General features: G+C 38.2%; 1 protein-coding gene across 1 annotated transcript in view; it reads right to left on the reverse strand.

Annotated features, from left to right (window-relative positions):
• Positions 1-9,114: 9,114 nt before the first annotated feature.
• The window catches only part of LOC144970641 (uncharacterized), a 37,127-nt gene continuing 18,741 nt past the window's right edge, over positions 9,115-27,500 (reverse strand). Inside the window, exons 7-13 of the mRNA XM_078910469.1 lie at positions 25,100-25,255; positions 23,399-23,515; positions 18,108-18,182; positions 16,043-16,608; positions 14,719-15,076; positions 12,436-12,632; positions 9,115-9,657 (exon numbers count right to left, since the gene is read on the reverse strand). Coding sequence (XP_078766595.1) covers positions 12,471-12,632; positions 14,719-15,076; positions 16,043-16,608; positions 18,108-18,182; positions 23,399-23,515; positions 25,100-25,255 — 1,434 coding nt within the window. The 3' untranslated portion in view covers positions 9,115-9,657; positions 12,436-12,470. The remainder of the gene's footprint in view (positions 9,658-12,435; positions 12,633-14,718; positions 15,077-16,042; positions 16,609-18,107; positions 18,183-23,398; positions 23,516-25,099; positions 25,256-27,500) is intronic.

The raw sequence follows: 27,500 nt of genomic DNA on the forward strand, positions 1-27,500 counted from the left end.
GTTTGTGAGTTGTTCTCACTAAACTGTATCAACCAGACTATAAAAGTTCATGGTTACACAGAGTTTGCGTGTTGGTCCGTTATACTTCCGGATGGCAATGTTGTGAACTCCTTGGCCAAGCGCATTCTATCTATAGTCTGGTTAATACAGTTTAGTGAGAACAACTCACAAACGCGGATGGCAAAAACAATAACAAAGGCCTGAGTGACGTCATCTGCATACTATCTATAAAAGTTCATGGTTACACAGAGTTTGTGTGTTGGTCCGTTATACTTCCGGATGGCAATGTTGTGAACTCCTTGGCCAAGCGCATTCTATCTATAAGGTAACAGAGCTACGTTGACTACGTGTCAGTTAGTTGCCCCCCCCCCCCCCCTCCTCCTCTCCAAATACCATACTTTTTTACAAACACATATCGATAGTATGCAGATGACGTCACTCAGGCCTTTGTTATTGTTTTTGCCATCCGGGTTTGTGAGTTGTTCTCACTAAACTGTATTAACCAGACTATAAAAGTTCATGGTTACACAGAGTTTGTGTGTTGGTCCGTTATACTTGTGAACTCCTTGGCCAAGCGCGTTCTATCTATAGATGGTTCGAAGATGACGTCATTCAGGCCTTTGTTATTGTTTTTGCCATCCGCGTTTGTGAGTTGTTCTCACTAAACTGTATTAACCCGACTATAGATAGTATGCAGATGACGTCACTCAGGCCTTTGTTATTGTTTTTGCCATCCGCGTTTGTGAGTTGTTCTCACTAAGCTGTATTAACCAGACTATAAAAGTTCATGGTTACACAGAGTTTGTGTGTTGGTCCGTTATACTTCCGGATGGCAATGTTGTGAACTCCTTGGCCAACCGCATTCTATCTATAAAAGTTCAATGCGCTTGGCCAAGGAGTTCACAACATTGCCATCCGGAAGTATAACAGACCAACACACAAACTCTGTGTAACCATGAACTTTTATAGTCAGGTTAATACAGTTTAGTGAGAACAACTCACAAACGCGGATGGCAAAAACAATAACAAAGGCCTGAGTGACGTCATCTTCGAACTATCTATAGTCTGGTTAATACAGTTTAGTGAGAACAACTCACAAACGCGGATGGCAAAAACAATAACAAAGGCCTGAGTGACGTCATCTGCATACTATCTATATGCCCTATAGGCAGTATGCGCTAGGCTAAGAAGCTCACAATATTGCCATCCGGAAGTATATCGGACCAACACACAAAACTCTGTGTAACCGTGGGCGTTTATAGATAGAATGAAGTTGGCGTCACTCCGGTCTTTGTTATTGTTTTTTGCCATCCGCGTTGATGAGTAATTATCACTAACATGTATTAACCAGACAATAAACGTTCAAGGTTATACATAGTTTTGTGTGTCGGTCCGTTTTACTTCCCGATGGCAATGTTGTGAGCTTGTAAGCCAAGCGCACACTATCTGTAGATAGAACGAAGATGGCCTCACTCAGGCCTTTGTTAATGTTTTTTTGCCATCCATGTTTGTGAGTACTTCTCACCAAACGGTATTAACCAGACTATAAATGTTTACGGTTACCCCCAGTTTTGTGTGTTGGTCCTTCATACTTCCCGATGGCAATGTTGTGAGCTTCTATAGATAGTATGCAGATGACGTCACTAAGGCCTTTGTTATTGTTTTTGCCATCCGCGTTTGTGAGTTGTTCTCACTAAACTGTATTTACCAGACTATAAAAGTTCATGGTTACACAGAGTTTGTGTGTTGGTCCGTTATACTTCCGGATGGCAATGTTGTGAACTCCTTGGCCAAGCGCATTCTATCTATAGTCTGGTTAATACAGTTTAGTGAGAACTAGTCATAAACGCGGATGGCAAAAAGCAATAACAACGACATGAGTGACGTCAACGTCATACTATCTTTACAACATTATGTAAAGAGTCAGTTTTGAGAATGTGTGATTGTTGTTGTTTGCATCAGTGAAAGCAAAATATTAAATGCCAGTATTATTGTTGTTGTTTTAATGCGAGCTATCTATATTCATGTTTTCGTCCAACCAAGTCATCAATCACGTGATTTATTGCTGTTCAGCGATTGAACATATCTGAACAAATGTAAATACGTTGCTTTGTTTATGGAAGTTGTAAACATACCCATGTGTCAAGCTGAACACAATGACCAATTGTAATGTGAGATAGTTCAAAATCTGTGAACACTTTTCACTATGTAGGTCACTTTGAGTACACTTTGCAATGTGACCAATGACCTCGAGCACATGGAAATTTAATATAGATCATGCCCATTGTCTAATATTAATAAATTGTCATTGTCTAATTTATGATGATTATCTTTTGACTTTTGGATTAAAAAAAAAATATAAATAAACGATTTGTCAACAACAAAAGGAGTTTAAAGTTTTGTTTGTTTGTTCGTTTGTTTGTTTTATACTTTTTGTTGTTATTTTTTATTGTTATTTTGTTTTGATTTTTGTTTTGTTTTTTGTTTTGACGTCCTCGTTTAAGAACGAATGAAGTTGGCGTCACGTGTCTCTTTATTAGTCTTTTTAGACGACCATGTCGTGCGTAATTTATACCGAAGGTAGCGCGTTCAGGTACAATACTCACAGCGTCTGCCCCTCATAAAATTATTCATAGTTTGACCGAGGCGATTCAGTGATAAATTATTACATAAAATACTCACATGATCTGCCAGCCGGATATAACGTACCAACCAGGGCCTTCTGTACACTCAAAACTAGGTTTATATATAGATAGTTCGAAGTTGACGTCACTCAGGCCTTTGTTATTGTTTTTTGCCATCCACGTCTATGAGTAATACTCACTAAACGGTATTATCCAGACTATAAAAGTTCATGGTTACAGATAGTTTTGTGTGTTGATTCGTTATACTTCCGGATCGCAATGTTATGAACTTCTTAGCCAAGCGTATACTATCAATAATTTGCGCTTGGCTCAGAAGCTCACATTGCCATCCGGAAATATAAAGAACCAAACAGCACAAAACTATGTGTAACATTTAACTGTTATAGTCAGGTTAATACAGTTTAGTGAGAATTACTCATAAACACATGAGTGACTTCATCTTTGTTCTATCTTTAGTCTGATTGATATAATTAAGTGAGAACACCAAACTGGCCCGAGCGACGTCAACTTCTATACAGTTCCCTAAATTAAATAACAATTTAGATTGTTTACGAACTAGATATAAGAAAAGAAAAACGAATTCATCCACCGAAGGCAATATTTTAAACTGCCACTTTCTTTGGCACCACGAAATGTGAGATTTTTTGTCTACATTACGAACAAAGACATTGCAAGATATCTCCATGGAAACAGCTCCATCTTGAGATTTCATATTTATACCAAATTTAGTCCAAATTATAGTTTAAACATGAGCTTTTTATCTTTTATATAGAGCAATATCTACTAAACGTACTCAAAGCGCTTCACAAGAGGTCCCTGGCCAACAGTCACACTTAACATGTAGGATGTTACACGATGCGTGTTAGGCGATATTACATTTTTTTAGGACTGAGACCACGCTGTTAACGGCCAGGCACTCATTTTACACCTGAGTACAGTGAGAGAATGTGAATAAAGTGCATTTTCCAAGGACTGAACTATGCGCCTGCGGGGTTCGAACCCAGGATCTTCCGATCCGACAACGAGTGTCATACCACCAGACCACGTAACCGTATAGTTTATCAACAAATCAAAAACAAAATCTTTTAAAATGTCGGAATCAAAGTGACAGGTTAGAGACCAGGCACTGGTGAAAGAAAAAGATCTGAAAAAACTGAGTATAAAACAGGACCAGACAAATGCAAGAAAGAATGATTCAAGGGAAAAGAAAATATCACCAAAAAAAAATCTGCCTCAATTAGGGAAATACCAAGATGTTGACCCAAAAAATAGACAGTGATTCTCATTATTTTTGTCGCGAACAGTACTGAATATGGCTCTAGCTGAGCATATACGTATATGCAGGTCTGATAACCCAAAATGTTTAGGACTCATTGTTGTAATGAAAATTCTATTAAACCAACGCAAAAAATTGTCTATTACAATACAATAATTTTAATTTAAATCAAGCCTAAAATTGCGTTCGGCCAGCTATCATGCCTGCCAATATATGCACTTCGCTCTGGCCTGATCGCTTTACTCTCATTATATCTATCGATTAAATACTGAACACCCCTCCCCCTCCCTAAACTTCGTCAACTGTAGACTGGTTCAGTTTAACAGCTTTTGTCACGATGGAGGTAATTACAATTTATCGATATTCGACGTCTTAAAGATTTTCTTGCCAAGACATAATAGAGAAGATTTGTCAACTTAATGACAATGACAATAATGTACATGATGCTGCTCCAAGCTCAAAGAAAGAAATAACAATGTGAAATTGAATGTAAGCTTCACTTAAAAAAACAAAACTGTGAACGTTTCGGGTTTCCCCGTAATCAACAAAACACGACGAATGAAATACTGCAAGAGGAATGGGATAATCGACATGAATGTTTTTGTTTGTTCGCCTATCCAACGCCATCATCACATATTAATTATCTCATCCGCCTACATTGTCTGTTTTCGTTTATTAAATCGAAGCTTAAATTCAATTTCAGATTGTTGTTTATGACAATGGCAATAATGTGATGTAATAGAAGCTTCAATATAACCAGTTAAGTGTCATACTCGGGAAAACCATGAATTAAACAATTTGGCCAGAAAACTCGTCCTTCAAACATCGATCGATTTAAATGACCCGCATCTTGGCATAAGAAAAAAAACCCCAAAAAAAACAAAAAAACATAATTCTCAAACCTAGGACTAGGCGAAGTCTTTAATAAAATCCCACATTTGAGAGTTTATAGTCTGGGTGATACTATTTAGTGAAACTGATAAGAAACACGGTAAATAACAATGGCGTCGGCCGGAGTCGTAAACGACAACCGACTCGGCAATTGTTTTTTTTAATTAGAAAAATCCCACCACTTATAAGAATTAAACTTACCTTAAATAGTTTCTTTATTCTCGTACCTACTGACTGGTTGTACTCTGCGTCTGTATAGATAGTATGCACTTGGATAAGAAGCTCATAACATTGCCATCCGGAAGTATAACGGACCAACACACAAAACTGTGTGTATCCATGAACGTTTATAGTCAGGTTAATACAGTTCAGTGAGCATTACTTATAAACGCGGATGGCAAAAAACAATAACAAAGACCTGAGTGACGTCATCTTCGAACTATCTATATACATCCTCATTCCTGATTTTGTCTGGCCACTGTACCTCAATAACTCGTCTCATTTGTTTGCCATGAAGGGAGTCCAGGGTGTCCACATTCTTTTTTGTAAGACCTCACGTACCACAATTGTACATAAGGATTGGCAGTACTAGCGCTTCGTAAAGGCGTATTCTTTTATTTCTATTAATGGTATTCATCCTGTTCCAAATGTTTTGTAGTTCTCTGAATGCAATTTGAGCTAGATTTTTTCTCCGTTTGATGTCTTCATTCTCAAGTTTCCGAGTGTTCTTACACTTTTCCATTCCGCTTATTTCTTGTTAACCACTGTAATTTCCGCTTTGGATTCGTTGACCTAAAGAATCCAATGTCGCAGAGTATTTGATATTATTGGTATGTACGCAAATATAGAAACAAAAATGGAAACCGTTCGGACACGTGCTCCGACAAGATGAAACATATCCAGCACAAACTTCGATGGATGATTACTTCGAACAAGAAGCCAAATACAGAGGGCGTACACCAAATTCACTTCCAACAACATTGAATCAAGATCTCAAAAAAAAACAACAACTATATTTAGAAACAACAACCGATGAACTGATTTCAAGAACACAAGGAAAATTCCAATTGCCTCAGCACCCTAACACACATTGTGACATTCAAAAGCTAAAAACACTTACACTGGACAGAGATTTATGGAAACAAATTACTAACTGGATACAAGAAACAGACTGACACACTCGAAGTAACACACACATTTACGGCAAACGTCCAAAGAGAAAGAGCAGCTATATTCATTCATTCATTGTTAAATTGTAATATTTATCGGGCATTGCGACGAAGTTGAATTCTATAATTGCTCAAAGATAAATTATTATAATAAAAGTGCTGTGAAACTATGGAAGTCCTGCCCCACAATCGCTCAAAGATCAAGTAATATAATAAAAGTGCTGTGAAACTATGGAAGTCCTGATAAGTGATTCGATGTGGAATTTCAAGCTAAGTTTTCTTTCTTTCTTTATTTTAGAATAATATAGTTTGTTTTGTGTTTTTTAATTATTATTATTATTATTATTATTATTATATATGTCTATATATTTATATATATATATATATATATATATATAATATATAGGTACCATATATTATATACTTTTTAAATTTAATTTATCATTCTCCTCTATTTTAAATATAGATTAACTTTGAAACGCATCCTTCCACTCCCGTTCTCCCACTTTCATTCTCTTTCTTTGTGTCTGTCTCTCTCTCTCTCTCTCTCTCTCTCTTCTCTCTCTTATTATATATATATATATATATATATATATATATATATATATATATATATATATTAATTTTGTTTTCAATATCTTAACAGCGGAGGTAGGAGACCACTAATAACACTATTGCTGTCTCGTTTTCTTCAATTACACCCCCCTCCCCCATCCCCTTACCTTATTCTTGAAATATATATATATATATATATATATATATATATATATATATATATATATATATATATAGTTTTTCATCTCTTTCTCTCTCTCACTCTCTCTCTCTCTCTCTCTCTCTCCCTCTCTCTCTCTCTCTCTCTCTCTCTCTCTCTTCCATTGCACACACACACACACGCACACAAACATTTACAAATTTTCGCCTATGTTATTATGACAATCTAATATAAATATATATGTATTCTGTGTTTACTTGATAAAGGCCAAGGGCCGAAACGGCGTTTGTTTTGTGCTGTTCATTCATGAGTCAGATTTACTCCCTTTATCTTTATGGAAGTCCTGCCTTTTCCTATTCTAAGTCAGCCAGACATAATACCGTTCTCAGGCGGCTGATTACAAATGACTGTCCAAACAAATAATTGTCCAGCATTAGTTATTTTATGATAAACGGTACGGTACTTATTGTGGACAATCTGATCCAAGCCGACATGCCTACGGCCCTGGCAGGAAGAATCGACTTCCTTTCATCTCCGGCACAAGTCTAAGCTTCAAGAAACTGTAGATTGCAAAAAAGATATGTATAAAATCGGAATAGACCAACTTTAAAAATAAAAGAATTAAATACCAAACAGGGAACGTTTTGCCTTTAAAATTTCAATCAATAACAAAAACCGTTAAAATCTTTACAAATAACTTCAAATCCAGGGAACTTTCTGGATTTGAAGTGGTGTGTTAAATGTATAATGAGATTTGTCATTTGCTGAAGAAGGGTTTATAGACGCGAAATGTTTCGTGTATTCTTTACCGAGGCTGTTATATTATATATCGTGGATTCCATATCCAGCAATACATTTCATGCAACCCCAAAAACGATTAAATTTAGAATGTAGATTTTTCGTTGTAATCATTTTTTTATTTAGCTTTTATATATCTAGATAGAGAGAGCAATTTCCACTAAACGTGCTCAAAGCGATTTACAGCAACACGTAAAATGGAGAACAAGACATGGCGCTTGTTAGGCGATGATGCATTTTTCCCCGACAGAGACAACGCTGTTAACGGCAAGTTTCTCGTTTTATACCTAAGTACGGTTACAGAATGTGAGTAAAGAGCCTTTTCCAACGACTCAACTATGCGTCGAGCGAGGCTCAAAACCAGGACCTTTCGATCCGAAAGCGAGTGTCATACCACGAGACCACATCAATTATAAACCGACATGAACATAATCTATATTCTGGTCGGATAACGGAACGCAATCATGAGCTTGATTTTTTAAATTGTATTATAAAGGATATTTTTTGTAGGTATTTTAATCAATTTAATGAGCCCATGACAATGTTTATATCAGACATGCGTATTTTTACATGTCGTTATAAGCCAATTGACATAGCTCTGATATTGGTAATGAATATGGCTGCGCTGTCTCTATGGACGCGTGTTGTGAACGTGCGTTACTTCGACTGTGTCAGTCTATTTCTATTATCCAGTTAGTAATTTGTTTTCATAAATCTCTGTCCAGTGCAAGTCATTGTTCTTAGCTTTTTATTTGAATGTCATCATGGCTTACTGTTAAGTTTCTGAGGCAATTGTACGTTTTCTTGTGATGTTGAAACCATTTCTTCGGTTGTTGTTTCTAAATACATTTGATATATTTTGAGACCTTGATTCAATGTTGTTGGATGCCCTCTGTATTTGGCTCCTTGGTTGATATTGGTAAGAAAAAGATATCTCAAAATTAGCATTCGGGTTGATGAGAACAATGAGGATATAGACTCAAAGACGCAGTTCCGACATCGACATTCTTGTAACGGCCCTATACGATCCACCTGTATGTTCATGACGACATAATACACAATGGAGAAGTGGTTTATATTTTAAAGATATCATCTCTAAGAAAAAAATCAGTCCTATTATTAACCTCTCAGCAAAAGACTCCGGACAGAGCAGTGGTGATAACGGGCTCAGTATGAAATAAAAGTCCATGTGACCAAGTGTAAACGACAAATGATACCAGGGAATCGCAGAGGTAGCAGTGGTGGACAACCTCAGGAGTGGCCATAGCTTTCCCACACTGACTGTAATTCTACTCACTACATCCAAGGACAATAAAGAGACCCTACCATCAGCTCTACCAATCGCTCGCACTAATTTTATATTAAGGTATACATTATAAAGATAATTATAGATACATATTTTTCATCTTTTCCAATTTACCAAGCTCGACTAACCACACTGTGTGACCATGAGCAAGGCACCTCATCCTTGCTCACTTGCAGCGCTGTAATGCGGATGACGCCTGGATCCTTCCAGACCTACCTTTGAATTGACCCTAAAGACATATTTCCCCTTGGGGATGAATAAATGGATTAAAAACAAATGTTGATTTATCTTAAACAAAAGATCCAAAACAATGATTGAAAACATTCTTGAACTGTTTATTATTACAACATAGCCATAATGTATGACAATATCATATCTCCATATCGTCATGATGAAATACAAACATGCCTGTGAAAACAGTGTTCAAAAACGTGTAAACGTTACGTCAACCGGAGTGAGTAACATTCCACTTGAAGACATGAACATCTATCAATAATACTGCCGCACTCTGATAAAACACATCTTTTAAATTTTGGCCAGAAAAAGTCTCCTAATATTGATCGAATAAAATAAGTCTCAAACCTCGGACCGAAACAAAAATCGTACGTTTGGGAGTGTTTTTTTTCACAAGATAATGGTCATTTTAATCGAACGATATTTGAAGGACAAGTTTTTCGGGCCAAAATTTGAAAAAAAAGTGCTTGTTCATAAAACGGCAGAATATATTACGTAATATTATTATTATCATCATTATTATTGTAAAGTATGAACGCAATGACAACTAGAATGATATCATGAAATGGTGAAATCGTTCATTATCTGTTGAAGTACGAGTAACATTATCTTTGTCAGTCCATCTGGGAATAGAGAAATAAGAAAAAAATAGAATAAACAAGAATTTTCAAATTTATGTTTAATAGATGTTAAAAGACATACATCTGTGTTATTACTATTCAATTCTGACTTTTGTTATAACATCGTGCAAGTTAAAGAACTGCCATTTAAAGGAAATAAAGAAGCAACTAATTGCATCGTTAAAACTGATACCACAACAATATTGACCGATATGAGAACTCGTGCGTTTGAAATTTCAAACGAGTTCCCAACGGCGCTGCACAGCCCTAGAGCGCCATGGGGAAATGAATTCGAAATTTTAAATGCACGAGTTAAAGAATATCATATTTATACTCCTCCAATCACTTCACCAAGAATTATTTCTTATCAATTCTATTCTATTTTTATTTTACAATGATTGAATCTCGAATTGAACGACTTGGCACTAAGAGTTATTATTGTGGTTAGGATATCATTGCGCCTCAAAGTCTAATTGAGCAGAGCTGCCGACTTGAAATTTTAAAAATTCGTAATTTACGAGGGAAAAAAACGAAAGAGTCACCTTAATTATCTTTAGAAATAAATAATTAGTCCTAAGCATTATCCAAAAAATGCTCCAAAGTCCTGGATATAGGTTCTTAGGAACTAAACGTTCCTTTTCAACAAGATTGAGTCAAAGAAGCGAATGCAGTCCTGTATCTGGAGTCAAAATTCGTATTTCTACGAATATTTCGTAGTCCGAGGCAGGTCTGATTGAGTGATACCGGATGCGTGGGGAGAAAAAAGATTCTTGAACTACTACATATTTTACATAGGAATATAACCAAAAATAAAGTTTGGACTGGAACTCTCTGGGCACAAGATTAAGGGGAAGGCCACGTGGAACATGGAGAAGAGTTAAAGAACCTGATATACAGAGAAGTACTCAGGATAGAGAGGGATGGAAATTGTCTGTTGCCTGTATCCTGACCCAGGGTGAAAAAGGCAATGATGACGATGATGATGAATAGGAACGAAGAGACATAGCATTCTGACCCGGAAGGTCTCGGGTTCAAGCCCGTTTCTGGTTCATGGGTTTTTTTTTCCATCGGGCAAGATTATTAACAGGCGGGTGGTTGGATGGGAGCATCACCCTTGAATCATATACCTATGATGTTCGCATGGGTGTACGATCCGATAGTGATGTCGTTTCTTCTTCTCGTTACTAGCCTATCCTGCTTCTTTGGTTTGTGATTGTATTTTTTTTTCTGTAAATCTTCTGCCTGTTTGTTCTTGGTTATTTATAGTTTAGCTTATGATATCTTTAGGTTATGATTTTGATTTACATTTGTACTATTTTTGTTAGATTGCTTGTTTTTTTGTTTCAGCGGTCTCTCATATAACCTCAATTGTGTTGGAAGAGACCTTAAGCAACAAACAAACAAACAAAAAAAGATTATTAACAGCCATTTGCTCACTTTGGAATACATGAGTGATTCCTTTTGACAAAAGACATCTTATTTGATTGATTATCTATATTCTTCTATGGAATGCCTAGGCGACAATATCTAATAGTGCCAGACCAGAAGGCGTAATGTTTTTACAATTACCTCAGTAAAGTCGGGTTTTCCCCAAAACCAAAGACAAAGGGGTTTAATAATAAAACACCGTGCACGTAAGAACAATGGTGTTATAAGGTAAGGTGAGAAAGAGTCATTTATTGAATCATCACAACTATCGGGCAGAAATATCTGCATTTTTGCATGAAAAAATACATCAGACCTCCTGATTCCCAGTAATCGAGATGTCTGAGGTTCGATCCCGAGTCGAGGCAGGCTGACTTTTAGTAAGTGGAATGGGGATTATTCTTGTATTTTTCTCTCTGTTTTTTCTTGCACTGTTTCATACACACTTCTAGGAATTTTCGTTTGTGATACAAAAATCGGGCTTCCACTTAAACTAGGACCGTATTAAGTAAAAATGCAGTGGGTGAAACAAGAAAAGGAAGACCAGATAGTTCAGTTGGTAAAGCACTCGTTTTACGTGCAAAGGAACCGGTCTCTATCCCGATTTGAGTGGATTTGTGTGTGTGTGTGTGTGTGTGTGTGTGTGTGTGCGAGAGAGAGATAGAGAAAGAAAGAAAGAGAGAGAGAGAGAGAGAGAGAGAGAGAGGGAGAGAGAGAGAGAGAGAGACCACACTGTACACCCAGAGGTAGGTGGGTAGCTGATCTGTATCTAGCGGAAAGAACTTTGCGATCAGCTAGTGCTTTATCCAAAAGCAAATTGGTTTTCAAGCAATTGCTATTTTCATTTGCTAACACAATGGAACCCTAGAAAATTCTATGCCTTTTTTTAAAGCCAAAAACTTCTTTTTGGCTCGGAAGGTCTTCAAAAAGGTAAAATCGTTTTGCAAAAATAGGGCAGTGTATATTTGTCGGTACTTAATGCGTGTGTTTATCTGTGCCATAGGTATCTTTATCACATGCCGGGTAGCTAAATACATCAGTCTCACGGTTTGAATATTTATCACAATATTCTGATGAGGGAATCGCATCGTGACACCCGATTCCCTTTCATGCTTGTTTTTCAATCTTCTCTTATGAGTGATGCTTATGATCTGTGATTGCTTCAGGAGACAGGCTCGTACTTAAGATGACAACGGTATGTGTCTATGCCTATGTGTGTGTGTGTGTGTGTGTGTGTGTGTGTGAGTGGGGGGGGGGGTTCGTGCATGTGTCCGTGTCTTTGGTGTGTTCCTGCTGTCAGAGTATCGTTGCTCTACTTTTGATGTTGATCGACGGGCATTCCATAAATCCACTTACCCGTCTTTGTAAGTCCATGTCCTGTTGTCGGACTACTACTTGTTGGAGAGTTTGGTCTGGGCTGTGGGTGAGATGTAGATGGGTCTGTTCACCACGATACGGCCATCCAAGTTTTTTATGGCCATCACGGCATCTTGGGCTTCTGCCATGATCACGAATCCAAAACCTTTGGACACGCCAAACTCGCTGGAAACTACCTGGAGAGGGGAGAACAAAAAGCAATCAAATGTTTTCATTTCATCAGGCTACAAAATCACTCGCGCATCGTATCAATGCGACTATGTGCTCTTTTGGCCGTAAGGGCCTGGGTTAGAAGTTAGAACCTCGGTCAGTGCATAGTTGAGTCCTTGGAAAAGGCTCTTTACTCACATTCTCACATTCAAATGAGTACCTGACTGTTAACAGCGTTGTCTTGCTCAGAAAAATAATATAAAATCGCTTAACAGACGTCTTGTCTTGTTCTCCATGCTGCATGTAGTTCTTGGTCGGGGACCATTTGTAAAGCGCTTTGAGCATGTTTAGTTGATATTGCTCTATATAAAAGTTTTTTTTCAATCCGATAACAGTGCTCAAATCAATAGACATTGTTGTAACGGTTAAAGTATGTGTCATTTTAACATTTAGTTAATTTGTCATTTAAAGATATTACTGAATAGTAAACCATAAACATGTACTATATCTAAGTGTGTAATAGTGGCAAGAAACTTTGAGCTGAAACAGACGGTCTTCGGGAAAAAAAAGTTCCATAGATAAATCTTCTGGTCTTTAAATCATTCTACAGTGGCTCAATGCTATGTCTCAATAGTGCCTGTGATACTATACTAAGCCACTGAGTCACTACACCATCCTTGAACTTGTACTTGCAACTGACAACTAAGATTTGAAGACTAAGTAAATATAGTATTCCCTCTTCCCATGTCTGATTATTGTTAAGTATATTCCTGTCATAACACAGCTCTCTACTTTGTCTCTCATTTTAGTACTAACGCTGAGATTGGAACCGACACCTTTTAATTCTGCAAAACTCTGGAAAAAAAATCCCAAGTATTTATAATTTTGGCCAGAAAACTCGTTTGAAGTCAAATTTTCGGACCAAAATGTTCGATACATGTTTGTTTGTTTTCAGAATATGATATTTGATGCATACAATCATATCCACATTGCCCTCGGTGTCCCTGATGTTATGACGCCACTCAAACATTATGCCACTAATTGCGTTCAGTTTCATCATTTTTATTCATATCAAATATGAGCTGCTTTCTGTATTTTCATTTATGTTTGACCTGCGTTCGTTCTTCGGTTGCCAAAGACATTGAGCTGATATAGATGTTCTTCCACTCATTAATATAGCACCTGTAAAATAAACTAATCCATTTGCCATGTTTTTAGGTGCTGAAAAGATATTATATTTTTTTTAGTTTCTGAATAAAATCAATTGCGATATGAACGAATACTTTATATATCTAGATCTTCAAGGTGGAAAATGGTGTAAAGTGACGTGCTCCTAATTGCAGGTCTGGTAATCTAAATTTTTATGGGCTCATTGTGGACTCTAAAAGCAAGGCTAAAAATTGATCATTACAACAACGTTAAAAGAAGTCCAGAATTGCGTTTGGCTATCAGACGTCGATGTAAAGGGTGAATTATATTTAAGAAGTATTCGTTCAGTGCTTGTAGTTTTCAATGGGCCTAGGCTATCTATATTTCTTTTTACCAGAGCATGATTATCTCAGGCTCACAGGATTTGGTCTATAAAACATATACAAACATACTCTGATACACTCATAAAACCCCTTTTTAATGGGAGGGAATTCTCAAAAGAAGCGATGATGATTTGGTGCAAACGTACAAAGACAAATTTCTGGGAATGGATGCTATTGATGCTTCGGGTTTCGTAAAAAAAAAAAAGCAAAAGAAAAACGCATAACATCCGCCAGTCGGATATAACGTATCAACACACAAAACTCTGTGTAACCTTAATCGTTTAATAAATAATAACAGAGTGATGTCAATTGGATTCAATAACAGTCTGATGTCACGTCCGCCCAGCAATCAGCAGCTTGGTTCTGAATAGAGATAATCTGTACTTTTTATTCTTCATGCTCGCTAGATATTTTTCACATGCCATGTGATCAGAGCGTATAAAAGTCAAAACATGATCAAATCGTCGGAGAAGCATTTCATAAGGGCGTCCGCCATTGTTCCGATAGTTTAGAACCCGTTAATACGTTGCAATGCGTCATTACGGTTAAAGCCTATTATGTTTTATCTAATTTTACTGACCTTAGCCGAAACGACAGGTCCGTAGACATTAAACAAGCTCTCCAGTTTGTAGTCCGTGATGGACTCGTCCAAGTTTTTGACTAATAGAGTGGCCTTTCCTGATTTTGCATCGTCGGCGTCAGAGTCGTTGTTTTCGTCGTTTTCTTCATTATCTACCGTTGTTGTTGTCGTCGTTGTTGTCGTTTTGACGTGATCGTCGTAAGAGTCATCGTTGTCGTGTCCGAGCGTCGATCGTCTAGAGGTCGCTGTTGTTGTAGTAGTTGGTGTTGTTCCATCGAAGCTGTTATTTGCTTCTGTAGATGATGATACTGATGCAGTCTTGACAGCGTTGTTGCTGGTGTTCATCTCACTGTTATTGCTGTGAGGAAGGAGAAGAGAGTGAGAGTGAGAGAGAGAGAGAAAGAGAGAGAGAGAGAGATAGAGAGAGAGAGGGAGGGAGAGATAGAGGGAGAGAGGGGGGGGGGAGTTGAAGTTTAGTCCACCGTCAATCAAATCAAATTATTACTTGAGCTTTTGTGTTTGAGCTTTATATTATGTATAGCACAATATCCACTAAACGCTTTACAAAGGATCTCTGAACCACAGCAGCACGTAACATATAGATCGAGACATGACGCCTGTTAGACGATATTACAATTTTTCCTGTTAACCGCCAGGTACTCATTTTACACTTGAGTAAAGAGTCTTTTTCAAGGATTCAACTATGCACCGAGCGAGGCTCGAACCTAGGACCTGCTTATCAAAAAGCAAGTGTCATACCTTAAGACCGCATAGCCACACAATGAAGTGTGAACAAGTGGCTTGTCGGAATGTACCTCTTGACTGAATTGATGAGCAAGAAAGGGAGATAACACAGAGGATGATCGTTTGAAAACTTAACAAAGAATACTTCCGTGTTTTTGTTGCCATTAAGATACCTTGCTGCATTAAACATGGAAATGAAATTATCAAGAGAGTTGATATAGAATACATAAGACTGGTGATAGCACTCTTGATCAATAGCATGTAAACGATTGTAATCCAAACCTACAGCGATCGACGAACGATGTGGAAGAAACAGATCTTTCTTAAAACTCTGAGAAAATATCTTCGTTTTGTTCCATGTCGTTCGTCGATCCTTGAAAGTTGGGAACTTGCTAATGTCTGACAACGACAACAACAACGACTATAATGATGATAATGATGATGATGATGACGACGACGACGACGACGACGAAGATGATGATGATGATGATGATGATGATGATGATGATGATGATGATGATGATGATGATGATGATGATGATGTTGACGACGACGACGATGATTCTCGTCTTCATTTCACCTAGCGTTCCTGTTGTTGGTGGCATTTCCAAATCGCGAATCGATGTCTTTGATGTTGATCGGATGTCCTCTATGGGCGAGGCTCGTCGCTAAATCCTTCAGCTGAAGATATACTTGCTGTTTACCACTGGCACCATTAACACCAGCTCCTCCACCACTACCACCACCAACACCACCACCACAACCACCACCATCACTACCACCACAACCGCTACCAACGGTACACGTGTTTTCTTTGTTGTCTCCGGAGTCCTTCCCGTGAGCAGCTCCACCGCCGACTCCTCCTCCACAGCTAGCGTTGCCCACGCAGACGTCGTTTCCGTTATTCTCCCAGTCGTATCCATTCCTTCCGGTCATGACGTCACTGTTTTTATCGTTGTTGCCATGGTGGTGGTGGTGATGACGTTGTTGATTGTTATTGTTGCCATGGTGATTTTGATGATGGTGGTGGTTAGAGAGCAGGAAGTTGTCTGGATAGGTGTTGGTGGCGGCTGTGGCTGTGTAAGGCACGTAGTTCACCCCGATTCGAGTTCCGTAAATCATTTTGCCGTTCATTGAATTCACAGCCTAAATGAATGAAGGGGTTTGTGCATGTTAATACAATGGAAAAATTGAGTGCATGAATTCCAAGACACAACATTCAGACTAATCGTTACGCCATTTAGTATTTTGAACAAGTACCATCTGAGAGTTTTACTTTTTTTGATAATTCTTCGAAAAGCCAAATTACTTTGAAACATTGTGTTGCTATTGATAACTGTTTAAATGGTATTATCACTGAATAAGAAGGTAGCGTTTAGTAGAGTGTAAGGCAACATTATCGCAAAGTACTTTCCACCAACTCTACCAGACCCAGCTACCAAATCGCTGCTGGATTAGAATTAAATTTCGACTTCAACCGGGATTGATCGCGATACCTTTGCATGCAAAGCGAGTGCTCTACCGACTGAGCATTCGGGACTAGCGATAGTGTCCGATCCAAAGGTAGCAAACAATTTCTATTGTTCGTATCATGTCATGCTATAAAAACCGGGATAAACTCCAGATCATGGGCCTGACGGCTCTAACATTAATTTCGGTCGGAGGATCAAACCTCTGAAGTCCCGATTTTCATCATCAGAGGTCTGATCCGTCAAAAAAAACTGTGCGCAAAGCTCGTATGTAGACCTGAGTTTTGATCCGCCGATCGTGAAAATCGATACTTCAGAGGTTTGATCCGCCAACCATCGATAGATAATTTTCTCTTACATTGCGATAGACCCAAGTTTGCAATTCCTATCATTTTCATTATAAATTCACGTTTTAGTGTCTGATTCATTCCGACATAGTGCCGTTTAGGGACAGTGGACCACATTTGTAAAAACCTGTCCCCTAATGTACGGCTATGTTGTCTTATGGTACGACACTCGCTTTCGATTCGAAAGGGCCTGGGTTCGGGCCTCGGCCAGCGCATAGTTTAGTCTTTTGAAAAGGCTCTTTACTCACATTCTTTCACCTTACTGGGGTGAAAAATGATTACCTGGCCGTTAAAGCGTTGTCTTTTGTCCTATATGTTTACGTATTGATGTTGGCCAGGAGCCCCTTGTAAAGCGCTTTGAGTACGTTTAGTAAATATTGCGCTATATAAAAGTGCTTATTTTGTTTTTTGTTTTTTTGTTGTTGTTTATTTTATATGTGATACATATAATATATTCTTTATCGGGGTATTGATGCTACGAATTTAGCCCAAAAACTCATTTTAACATTTTGCCAGCCGGATTTTAACGTACTAACACACAAAACTATTTGTAACCGTCACCCTTCATAGTCTGATAACTACAATAATATAGTGAGACCTACTCCTAAAACATGACTGGCTAAAAACATTTACAAAGAGTTGAGCGACGTCAATTTCAGTCTATATTCTTTATTAGAGTATAGAGCTCAAAAGGACCTCGATAACACTTTTTTATTAATCGTATATTATGCACACTACCTTTACCTCGCTTTATTATTAAACCACCTCCTACGAATAAGACTACAATAAGACAATTATTTATAATAACAATTATTTCGGACACACTTACCTTAATGGCATCTGTTTGGTCCTCATACATGACATAACCCGTTCCTTTAGAGCGACCTTCATTGTCCGTCAGAAGCTACAGACGCAACCCAAGAGAAATGGAGGAAAATGAGAAGATTAGGCGTCTACGTCATTTAATTGATATAGTATAGATAACATCTAGTGCCATCTTTCAATCTTCTTAATCAAATTAGAGGTTTCAATGGGAGATGATGGTGATGATGATGATGATGATGATGATGATGATGATGATGATGATGATGATGATGATGATGATGATGATGATGATACTTTAGTAATAAACACGGTTTCTCCCCGCTGGGAGCCTTCGATTAGAATTTCCCTACTGCCACCCCTGCGTTGTAATCTTCGGCGGAAACGCCAAGGTTAAGATTAATGGTGGGCGTCTGGTGCTTTAAAACATTGTCTATAACAGATAAACCCTTTAACCATTTCACGATGCGTTTAGTTAAATTATTCATAACATCCGCCGTCCGGATAATACGTACCAACCCACAAAACGATGTCTAAGCTCAAACGTTTATAGTCTGATCGAAATATGTATTGAGAGCAACCCATTAAAATGGCTGACTACAAAAATATGTTTTAATTGAGCTTTTATATAGATCAAGATCCACTAAACGTGCTCAAAGCGCTTTACAAAGGGCCCCTGACCAACAGTAACACGTAACAAAAATAACGACATTGCGCCTGTTAGGCGATAATATAATTATTTTCCGACAGAGACAACGCTGTTAACGGCAAAGTACTCATTATACACCTGAGCACGGTGAGAGAATGTGAGTAAAGAGTTTGTTCCAAGGACTGAACTATGCGTCGAGCGAGGCTCGAATCCAGAACCTTCCGATCTGAAAGCGAGTGCTATACCACAAGACCACATAGCACATAAAGACTCATTACTCACATCTCCCAACATTCTCGAGTGTAAAATGACTTACGAAGCCGATATAATATAAGGTCTTGGCGATAAAAAAAAAAAGAAAAATACATAACTCAAATAATATCGCCTTTCATTTTCCATGTCCCGTCCTCCATGTAAATGTTGCTGCTGGCTTGGGAACCCTTTTAAAAGGTTAGTGGATATTGCAATATATAAAAGATCACGTATATTTTTTATATATATTTATATCGGGCAATATCCACTAAGAGGGGTCCTTAGCCAGTAGCAACATGAATCATGGAGGACGAAATTTTGTTTTGTTTTTAAGGGTTTTACGGCACTTCCAACACATTTAGGTTATATCAGCGCCAGTAAAAAGGAAGAAAATGGGATAGTAAAAAGTTATAGAATTACAATTAAAGCACCCAAGAACAAGTAAAACGTAGGGGAACTAGGAACAAATAGGGATCAGATGTAGATTCCAAGAGCATACCACCAATGTACTTAGTTTGAGATCACCTATAAGTCTCATCCGGACACAAGCACAAAATCCAACACAAAGGAATACACTCAAATGCTTACATTATACATTGGAAATAACAATTATAATAATACATAACAGAGAGATGATTTACAATAACAATGCATTTGACTGTTTCCCTCCGAGCTAGGACTCCGGCCAGGGCCAGGATAAAACCAAGTAATCTCATTCCAAGACAAAGACAGAAAGCATGTTGGAAAACAGTTATAAGGGGATAGAAGACACAGTATGTACCCCCCTGCCCACTATGGGAGGTCAGGACGAAATGTGACGTTGTTAGTCGATATTACATTTTATCCGTCAGGCCACCGCTGTTAACGACCACGTACTCATTTTACACCGGAGTACTGTGAGAGTATGTGAGTAAACAGCCTTTTATCAAGAACTCAGATCGCGACTCGAACCCTGTATCTGCTTGTTTGAAGGCGAGTGTCACATATTATGTAGGCCGCATAGCGGCATTTATAAATATGTCTCTATCTGCAAACCTTACCGTTTTTCACTTTGAGGGCTATAACGTTTTGATTTGGGCTTCAATACTATCTAAAACCCCAATCACATCTGATTATGTCAAGTAAGACAAATATTAAACTCCTAACCACTAAGGGTTAAAAAATCAAACTGCAGGATTCGATTTAACCATTGAATAATGAATAAGATGTTATGACGGCGGCGAAACGATATTTTCGTTCTGAAGGAAAAGAGGAAGACATAGTTATTAAGTTAAATCGTTTTTTTATTTTCAAGGAAACAGACAATGGCACAATGATATTTTTTAAAATCTCTGTATATTTAAGAAATTAACTGCCGTACTCTGAAAAGACTCGGTATTTAAAAATTTGACCAGAAAACTCGTCCTTTGAATACCGATCGATTTAAAATGACACTCATCTTGGAAAACAAAAATAACTCTCAAAACCTGGGACCTCATAACCTTTCTTGAAGTCCCAGGTTTGAGAGTTTTTGCCAAGATGAGGGTCATTTAAATCGATTGATATTTGAAAGAACTGTTTTCTGGCCAAATGTTTAAGTATCCGTGTGGGCTTTTTCTTCCGGGTGTACGGAAGTTAAAAAAATGGCTAAAAGCCACTTGATAAATAACCTGAGAGCCCCTGTTCAAAGTAAAGGATGACTGGCTGAAAACGTGATAAAATTTAACGTAAGTTATTTAAAAATTCAGTCGGTCGTTTGTCGGTGAACATAAGGCTTGAATAAATTACCAAAAAAAATCTGAGAATCAAATCTCTTAAATCTTGTATGACTTTTGTTGGGTTCTGCGGTCGAGTTGTATACCACTCTACTCCAGACATTTCGAGTCTCACTCAGGAAGGCGCAACGTTGGGTCCTCGGAAAATGCTAATCGTATTTATTTATCGGTTGCGTCTGCGCTCGAGCCTCTCTCGTCGCATAGTTGAGTTCTTGGAAAAGGTTCTTTACTCACATTATCTCACCGTATACAGGTGTGAAATGAGTACCTGGCCGTGAGCAGCGTTGTCTCTGGGAAAAAGTTGTAATATCGCGAAACAAGCGTCATGTATCTTTCGATATGTTTCGTGTTGCTTTTGGTCAGGGACCCTTTGTAAAGCGCATTGAGCACATTTATTGAATAATGTGCTTTATGAAAGCTCGTTTATTTGTTGGTCTTTCTTTGAGTAAAATGAGTACATGGCCCGCAATTGTCGAATATATATATATATATATATATATATATATATATATATATATATATATATATATATATATATATATATATATATACAGCTACCCAATCACTTGGGAAGAAAAAATAAAGGGGCGTGTGAGGGGGGGGGGCAGATAGAATTATCGACTGCCTCCGGCATCGATCTTTGTCCTTTTGCGTGTGAAGCCAATGCTCTACCAGCTACACTATTGGTTAGTAGTGATGAGTAGTGGTATTTCATTTATTCATCCCCGTTGCGACATTTGTATTCAAGTAAACTTTTCAAGGTAATATGTCATCATCCTTGCCCTCTTACGTGCACGGATGGGATTCGAATCCGATACCTCCAGGGTAAGAAAAAAAAAAGAGTGAATTCCTCTGTATCACTCTGCTCTCTTCCACGTAATTTATGTGGCTCAATGTTTGAACCTATAAAAACAGAGCTTTCATATAGCGCAATAGCCACTAAACGTGCTCAAAGCGCTTTACAAGGGGTCCCTGGCCAACAGCAACACTTAACACTTAACATGTAGGACGGGACATGACGCCTGTTAGGCGATATCATTTTTTTTTTCGGACAGAGACAACGCTGTTAACGACCAGGTACTCATTTTACACCTGAGTACGGTGAGAGAATGTGAGTAAAGAGCCTTTTCCAAGGATTCAACTATGCGTTGAGCGCGAGGCTCGAACCCAGAACCTTCCGATCCGAAAGTAAGTGTCATACCACTAGACCACATAGCCGCACCTGATGTCGATCATTTTAATGCAATGGTGAATATAGAACAACGATATCAGGAATACAAGATTTGGAGTAGCAGATGGGTTCAGAAGATATGCAATAGGTTTTTCTTATACTGAATATTAAACCTAGAAAAAAATGTGAAGAAACTATGAGCTACTTGTGATACGGTATTCATTAGAGTATAGAATTTTTCATTCTCCCTCCCCCTCCCTCATCCATCCTTCCTCCTCCTCCTCCTCCTCCTCCTCCTCCTCCTCCTCCTCCTCCTCCTCCTTCTTCTTCGTTATGTTGAAACCTCAACTTTGAGGACAGCATTACATTTGATTTTAAGATCGGGTTTATGCACATGGCCACAAATTCACATTTCTCGAACAGTTATAAAAAAACCCCAAGATAAATCCACAATCAACATAATTCTTTTTGTGGCAGATGTGATCGAAATTCTATATAATTAAATCATTCTTGCGCCGACCACAGCATTCTATTCATGATTCGTCTCGCCCTTCGGCCATTATGATTGGAATTCCCCATTTGCCATGACGCGAGTGTGTAGATGTGTGTGTATTAATAAATGATTGTCTGTTGTTGTCAAATTCCATTCAATACGTCGCATAAATTCATGCATGTCGTGCTCGCATTCATTTCAGTTTCATTAATTAATAATTATTATTGTTTTATAATTGTTTGTTTATCTATTGTTCAATCGTTGATAATATATTCATATTCATTCGTTTATTCATCAGTGATCACGTGATCAGAATAATATAGATCAAAACATCACAACAATATTATGAACTCGTCATAAACGGTGGATCAGACCGGAACCTTCTTCAAGCCTACGTCAAAAGACGAAGTCCACGACCACAAAATCGGCAGTTGTCTTTAATAGGCGTCATGTCTCGTTCTATATGTTACAAGTTGCTGTTGGTCCTGGACCCTTGGTAAAGCGCTTTGAGCACGTTTAGTCTATATTGCGCTATATACACGCTCTAGTTTTTTCCCCCACTTTTTTCTACTTGTTAACTTACGATCGATGGACACATTATGTTTACAGATAATGACTGATGTAACTGAAACTGAAATAAATATTTTTTTAAATCTAGAATATTATGTGCATGGTCGGGATAGCATGGCTCAGTGGTAGGGTCTTTGCTTTGTCCCAAAGAGGTACCGAGTTCGACTACCCGCCGTGCTATAGGACCTTGGGCAAGTCATAATCTCGCCCTGACTCACTTTGTGGCGCTACACTGAGCCTGCCTGACGCTTTGGTTATTACTGTCCTTGAAACAAACCCTTCAGACAAATTTCCCCTTGGGATGAATAAAGGGAATCTATTTTTTTTAAAAGACACGATAAAATTGATGACGAGAGATTGAATAATCAAAACCAAATAAAGTCAGTCAATTAGATGTCACTGTCCTTACCTCAACCTGCTGAACAGGTCCGAAACGTTCAAACTCTTTACGTAGCCTGACTTCATCCACCACGTCTCGAAGATTACGGATACAGATACGAGGGGAGATGGATACGTGAGGTGATTCCTGGAGGGAAATAGATAGCAATCAATGAGGAAATAATCTTAAATTATTGTCAAAAAAATGGCAATGCATTCGTCCCATAATGCGGATGACGTCATAACTTTCAGGGAGATAATATACAAATATCACTATACATATATATTTAACAACTACTATGATAAGAGATTTCATTTACAAACATGTACTCATTAAGGCTTCAAGCATGGAGTTTGTTATCGTCCTATTGCATGACACAATTGGTGAGGTTTAGGGCAGCAACAAAGGACCTCCATCTCCCTGTGTCCATGGCCAACATCTTCAGGGAGCTTCATGTCTCTCTCTCTCTCTCTCTCTCTCTCTCATTCTTCCCTCCACTGTGCTCCTCCAATTTGCCCATGGCCTTCCTCTTCTTCTCTTTCATTTTAGTGTCCAGTGTAGGGTCAGTTTTTCTGACGTTTCCCTCCTCCTTTCTCATAACATGTCCTATCCATCTCCACCTTCTTCCCATGATGATGTCCTTCATGTCTCCCATTCCACAATAACAATCTTTCATGTTTGATTCTATTTGACCAGTCAATGTTCATGATCCTCCTGAGGCACTTTGTATGAAATGCAGACAGTGTGTTCATGTTGCTGACTGCCATCCTCCAGAATTCAGATCCATACAGAAATGTAGAAATAATACAACACTGATAATTTTTAAGTTTGGATTTCATACTGTATCATTTTGTTCTCCAAACTTTGTTCAGAAATTAATATTTTTCCTGCCTTTATTTATGCGCATATAATTTCAACTTACAAAATACTTTTGACCTGAAAAATATTCAGTACTCGCCGGATTCTAGCGCGCTCTGCAAATGCAAACGTTGGAGTGTGTTGACTGAATGTATCGGTTACCTTCCCTGAATATCAATTTCAACCCGCTCGGTTTCTTCCGAGAACGTAGTAGAATCCGACGAGAAATAAAACTTACTGCTTTCTATCCAGAATCTAGAATCGATCTCCTCATATAAACTCAACGAATGTTTCAAATAATTTACTTCAAATTCGATTTTTTAATATCCAGTCCACCGTGATTAAATAACCACGGTTCACAAATTCTGGCACAGAGTCATATCAAAGTCGACTTCTAATTGTTGATACAGGTGAAAAACGTACGATTATTTGGAGTTTACTGCCTAACTGGGCCTCTTCAAGTGCCATTTGAACCCCGCACCATCAAAGACTGGAACACCTGTCCGTATCATGTGTGAACACAACCGATTTAGAAACCTTCAAGCGGAGATTATCAAACTATTTTAGCCTAAACACCAACAATGGCTGCCCCATTCAACAACTCTCTCCGCTCTCGAAGACTAATACTCAGAATTGAGTCGACTTCGAGTGACATTCAGAATCAGATTCAGATTCAGATTGAGGGGGAATTTCGCGTCGCAGTCAAACGAATGTTATGCCAAAGCTGCTTCCACTAATTCTACCTTTCAGTGTAGAGATGAAACATTTCAGTTCGACGGTGGTTATCAGTATTGAATCAACAGTCAAGTTGAAAGAAATTTTAATGTCGCCAACAAAGGGTTAACTTTGAAAAAGAAAAGAACAAGCCCAAACCTGTTGCTGCTGTTGCTGCAGTTGCTGTTTGCTGTAGCTGTTTTCGTAATCGTTCCTCGGCCCTCCCCAGTCCTTCACTCGTTCACTCTTGGTCAAAGCAGGGCCTGCGTACAATGTACGTCCATCAAGAACCAGTCCGTTCAGTTTGTTGACCGCCTGAATACAAGTATCATACCAAAAAAAAATCTAATACAACAGTGAAGAGGCAAGTAAACGAGTGGATAAGGCATTGAATTGTGACCGGGAAGGTAATGGGTTCGAGACTCGCTGCAAGCACTTTAAATTTTTCCCTAAGCAAGATTATTAACCCCCAATCCGCTTACTTTGGACAACATGGGTGATTCCTATTGACCTCTGACGTTTGTTTGAACGATTATCGATATTCCATCATGGAATGCTTGGGCGTCCGCACCTAACGATATGGCACGGAAGGGGCATCATTGAATCAAAAAAAAAAAAAAAAAAGAAAAACAAGTGAAGAACCCGCCGCACTTATCGATCTTAATTATTATACTACTGCATTATGGAAATTAACATTAGATCTTGGCGAATCTTTTGAGCCTAAAGCTATCAAAATGGACCCGTTAATAGAGTATGGAGGTGCTTGCAAATTAATCTAGCGACTGATGGCGATGCCTAACATCAAATGACCGATCATTACGCTCTAGCAGATTTTATAAATAATCATTTTGAGTTGAAAGTTGATAAATTTACCATTAATTTAAGGAAGGTTTGCAAGTTACTCGTATATCAATCTGTAAAAAAAAATGTTTAATTTTTAAATATTCCAGTAATTCTGTGCCCGTTGGCAAACATTAAGCATAGGCTGTACGTAAAAGAAACAACAAATTTAAACACGACATGTGGCTATGTGGTCTAGTGGTATGACACTCGCTTTCGGATAGGAAGGTCATGGGTTCGAGCCTCGCGCTCGGCGCATAGTTGAGTCCTTGGAAAAGGTTCTTTACTCACATTCTCTCACCGTACTCAGGTGTGAAATGAGTACCTGGCTGTTAGCAGCGTTGTCTTTGTCCGAAAAATTGTAATATCGCCTAACAGGCGTCATGTCCTGTCCTACATGTTAAATGTTGCTGCTGACCAGGGACCCCTTGTAAAGCGCTTTGAGCGCATTTAGTGGATATTGTGCTATATGAAGCTCAATTTAAAAAAAAAATTGACATTGAGACAGCGGTTGCTTGTTGCATAATAAATAGCTTATCTTGCCGTGCATGAAGCAATACCAACGCCCACGTCATAACAAAAAGTCAATATCGCCTCTTTATTGAGAAAACAGAAGAACAAAAAAATATTAGCAACAATGTTGAAATAATATTATGTTTGGCATTATTTGACTTTGACAAGGCATAACGAAGATAATGCCATCAACATTCTGTACAATATTGATTTTTTTGTGTGATATCTTGTTAACACTTCGTCCTTGAGCGGTTTATAAATAAACAAAAAATAAACAAGCGGTCCACGGTGCCAATTTGGTGTGATGAAAAGTTAACCAGTGAATTAAAACTCAGGTGTTAATGAGTGTTTGGCAGTTAAGGATATTAAGTCTGTGTTAGTACAAAAAGGACGCCTAACAGGCGGTAATTCTATTGTACGAAATGAAAATAGTATGGTCTCTTATCTCTTGCTGGGCGAGGGGTTGGGGGGGGGGGATAAATTAAATATTATGAAGTGATTTAACCGTATACATATATGCAGGTCTGACATCCGAACCCACGTATGGGTCTTGTTTAACATTGCTGTTATGGCCAATATTTTGGGTCATCTTTTTAGATTTATCAGACCTGCAAATAAGTGCACGTTGGTGAAAACGCACAATATAGAATATTAAGTTAAAATAGGATTTTTATCGGCTTTCCTTCTTTCTCTTTTTTAATTTCAATCGAAGAAACTGGAGACAATCTTCTAAATGTGACCCGGTACAATTTCCGGATAAATTTGACCCAGAAATGTGACTTATGTGATTTTAATGATAAGAACTATAACGTTTGAGCTCGATACAAGGTCAGAAATTTTACGACCTACTGGCTCGGCGCTGGGCTATCCTTGCAACCCCTCAGTTGAGGGACCACGGACACCACACATCACACGGGGGGCAGTCACAATAGATATGAATTTATTCCAAGTTTTAGATTTAATATCTATGGACTCAATTTTTCAAGACCTAATTCATCAAAACATAATACTTGTTTGAGGCGGTGAGTGATTAAATTGTAAATGATTAAATTGATGCACTCAGTGCCAAAAGTTGAGCTTTAAACTTGATTTTAATATAGCGCAATATCCACTAAACGTGCTCAAAGTGCTTTACAAAGTGTCTTTAGACAACAGCAACACTTAAGATGTAGAGCGAGACACAACGCCTGTTAGGCGACATTACAAT

The sequence above is a fragment of the Berghia stephanieae genome, chromosome 4 (assembly GCF_034508935.2).
Source record: "Berghia stephanieae isolate SIO BIC M18660-M18661 chromosome 4, UCSD_Bste_1.3, whole genome shotgun sequence".
Taxonomy (NCBI): domain Eukaryota; kingdom Metazoa; phylum Mollusca; class Gastropoda; order Nudibranchia; family Aeolidiidae; genus Berghia; species Berghia stephanieae.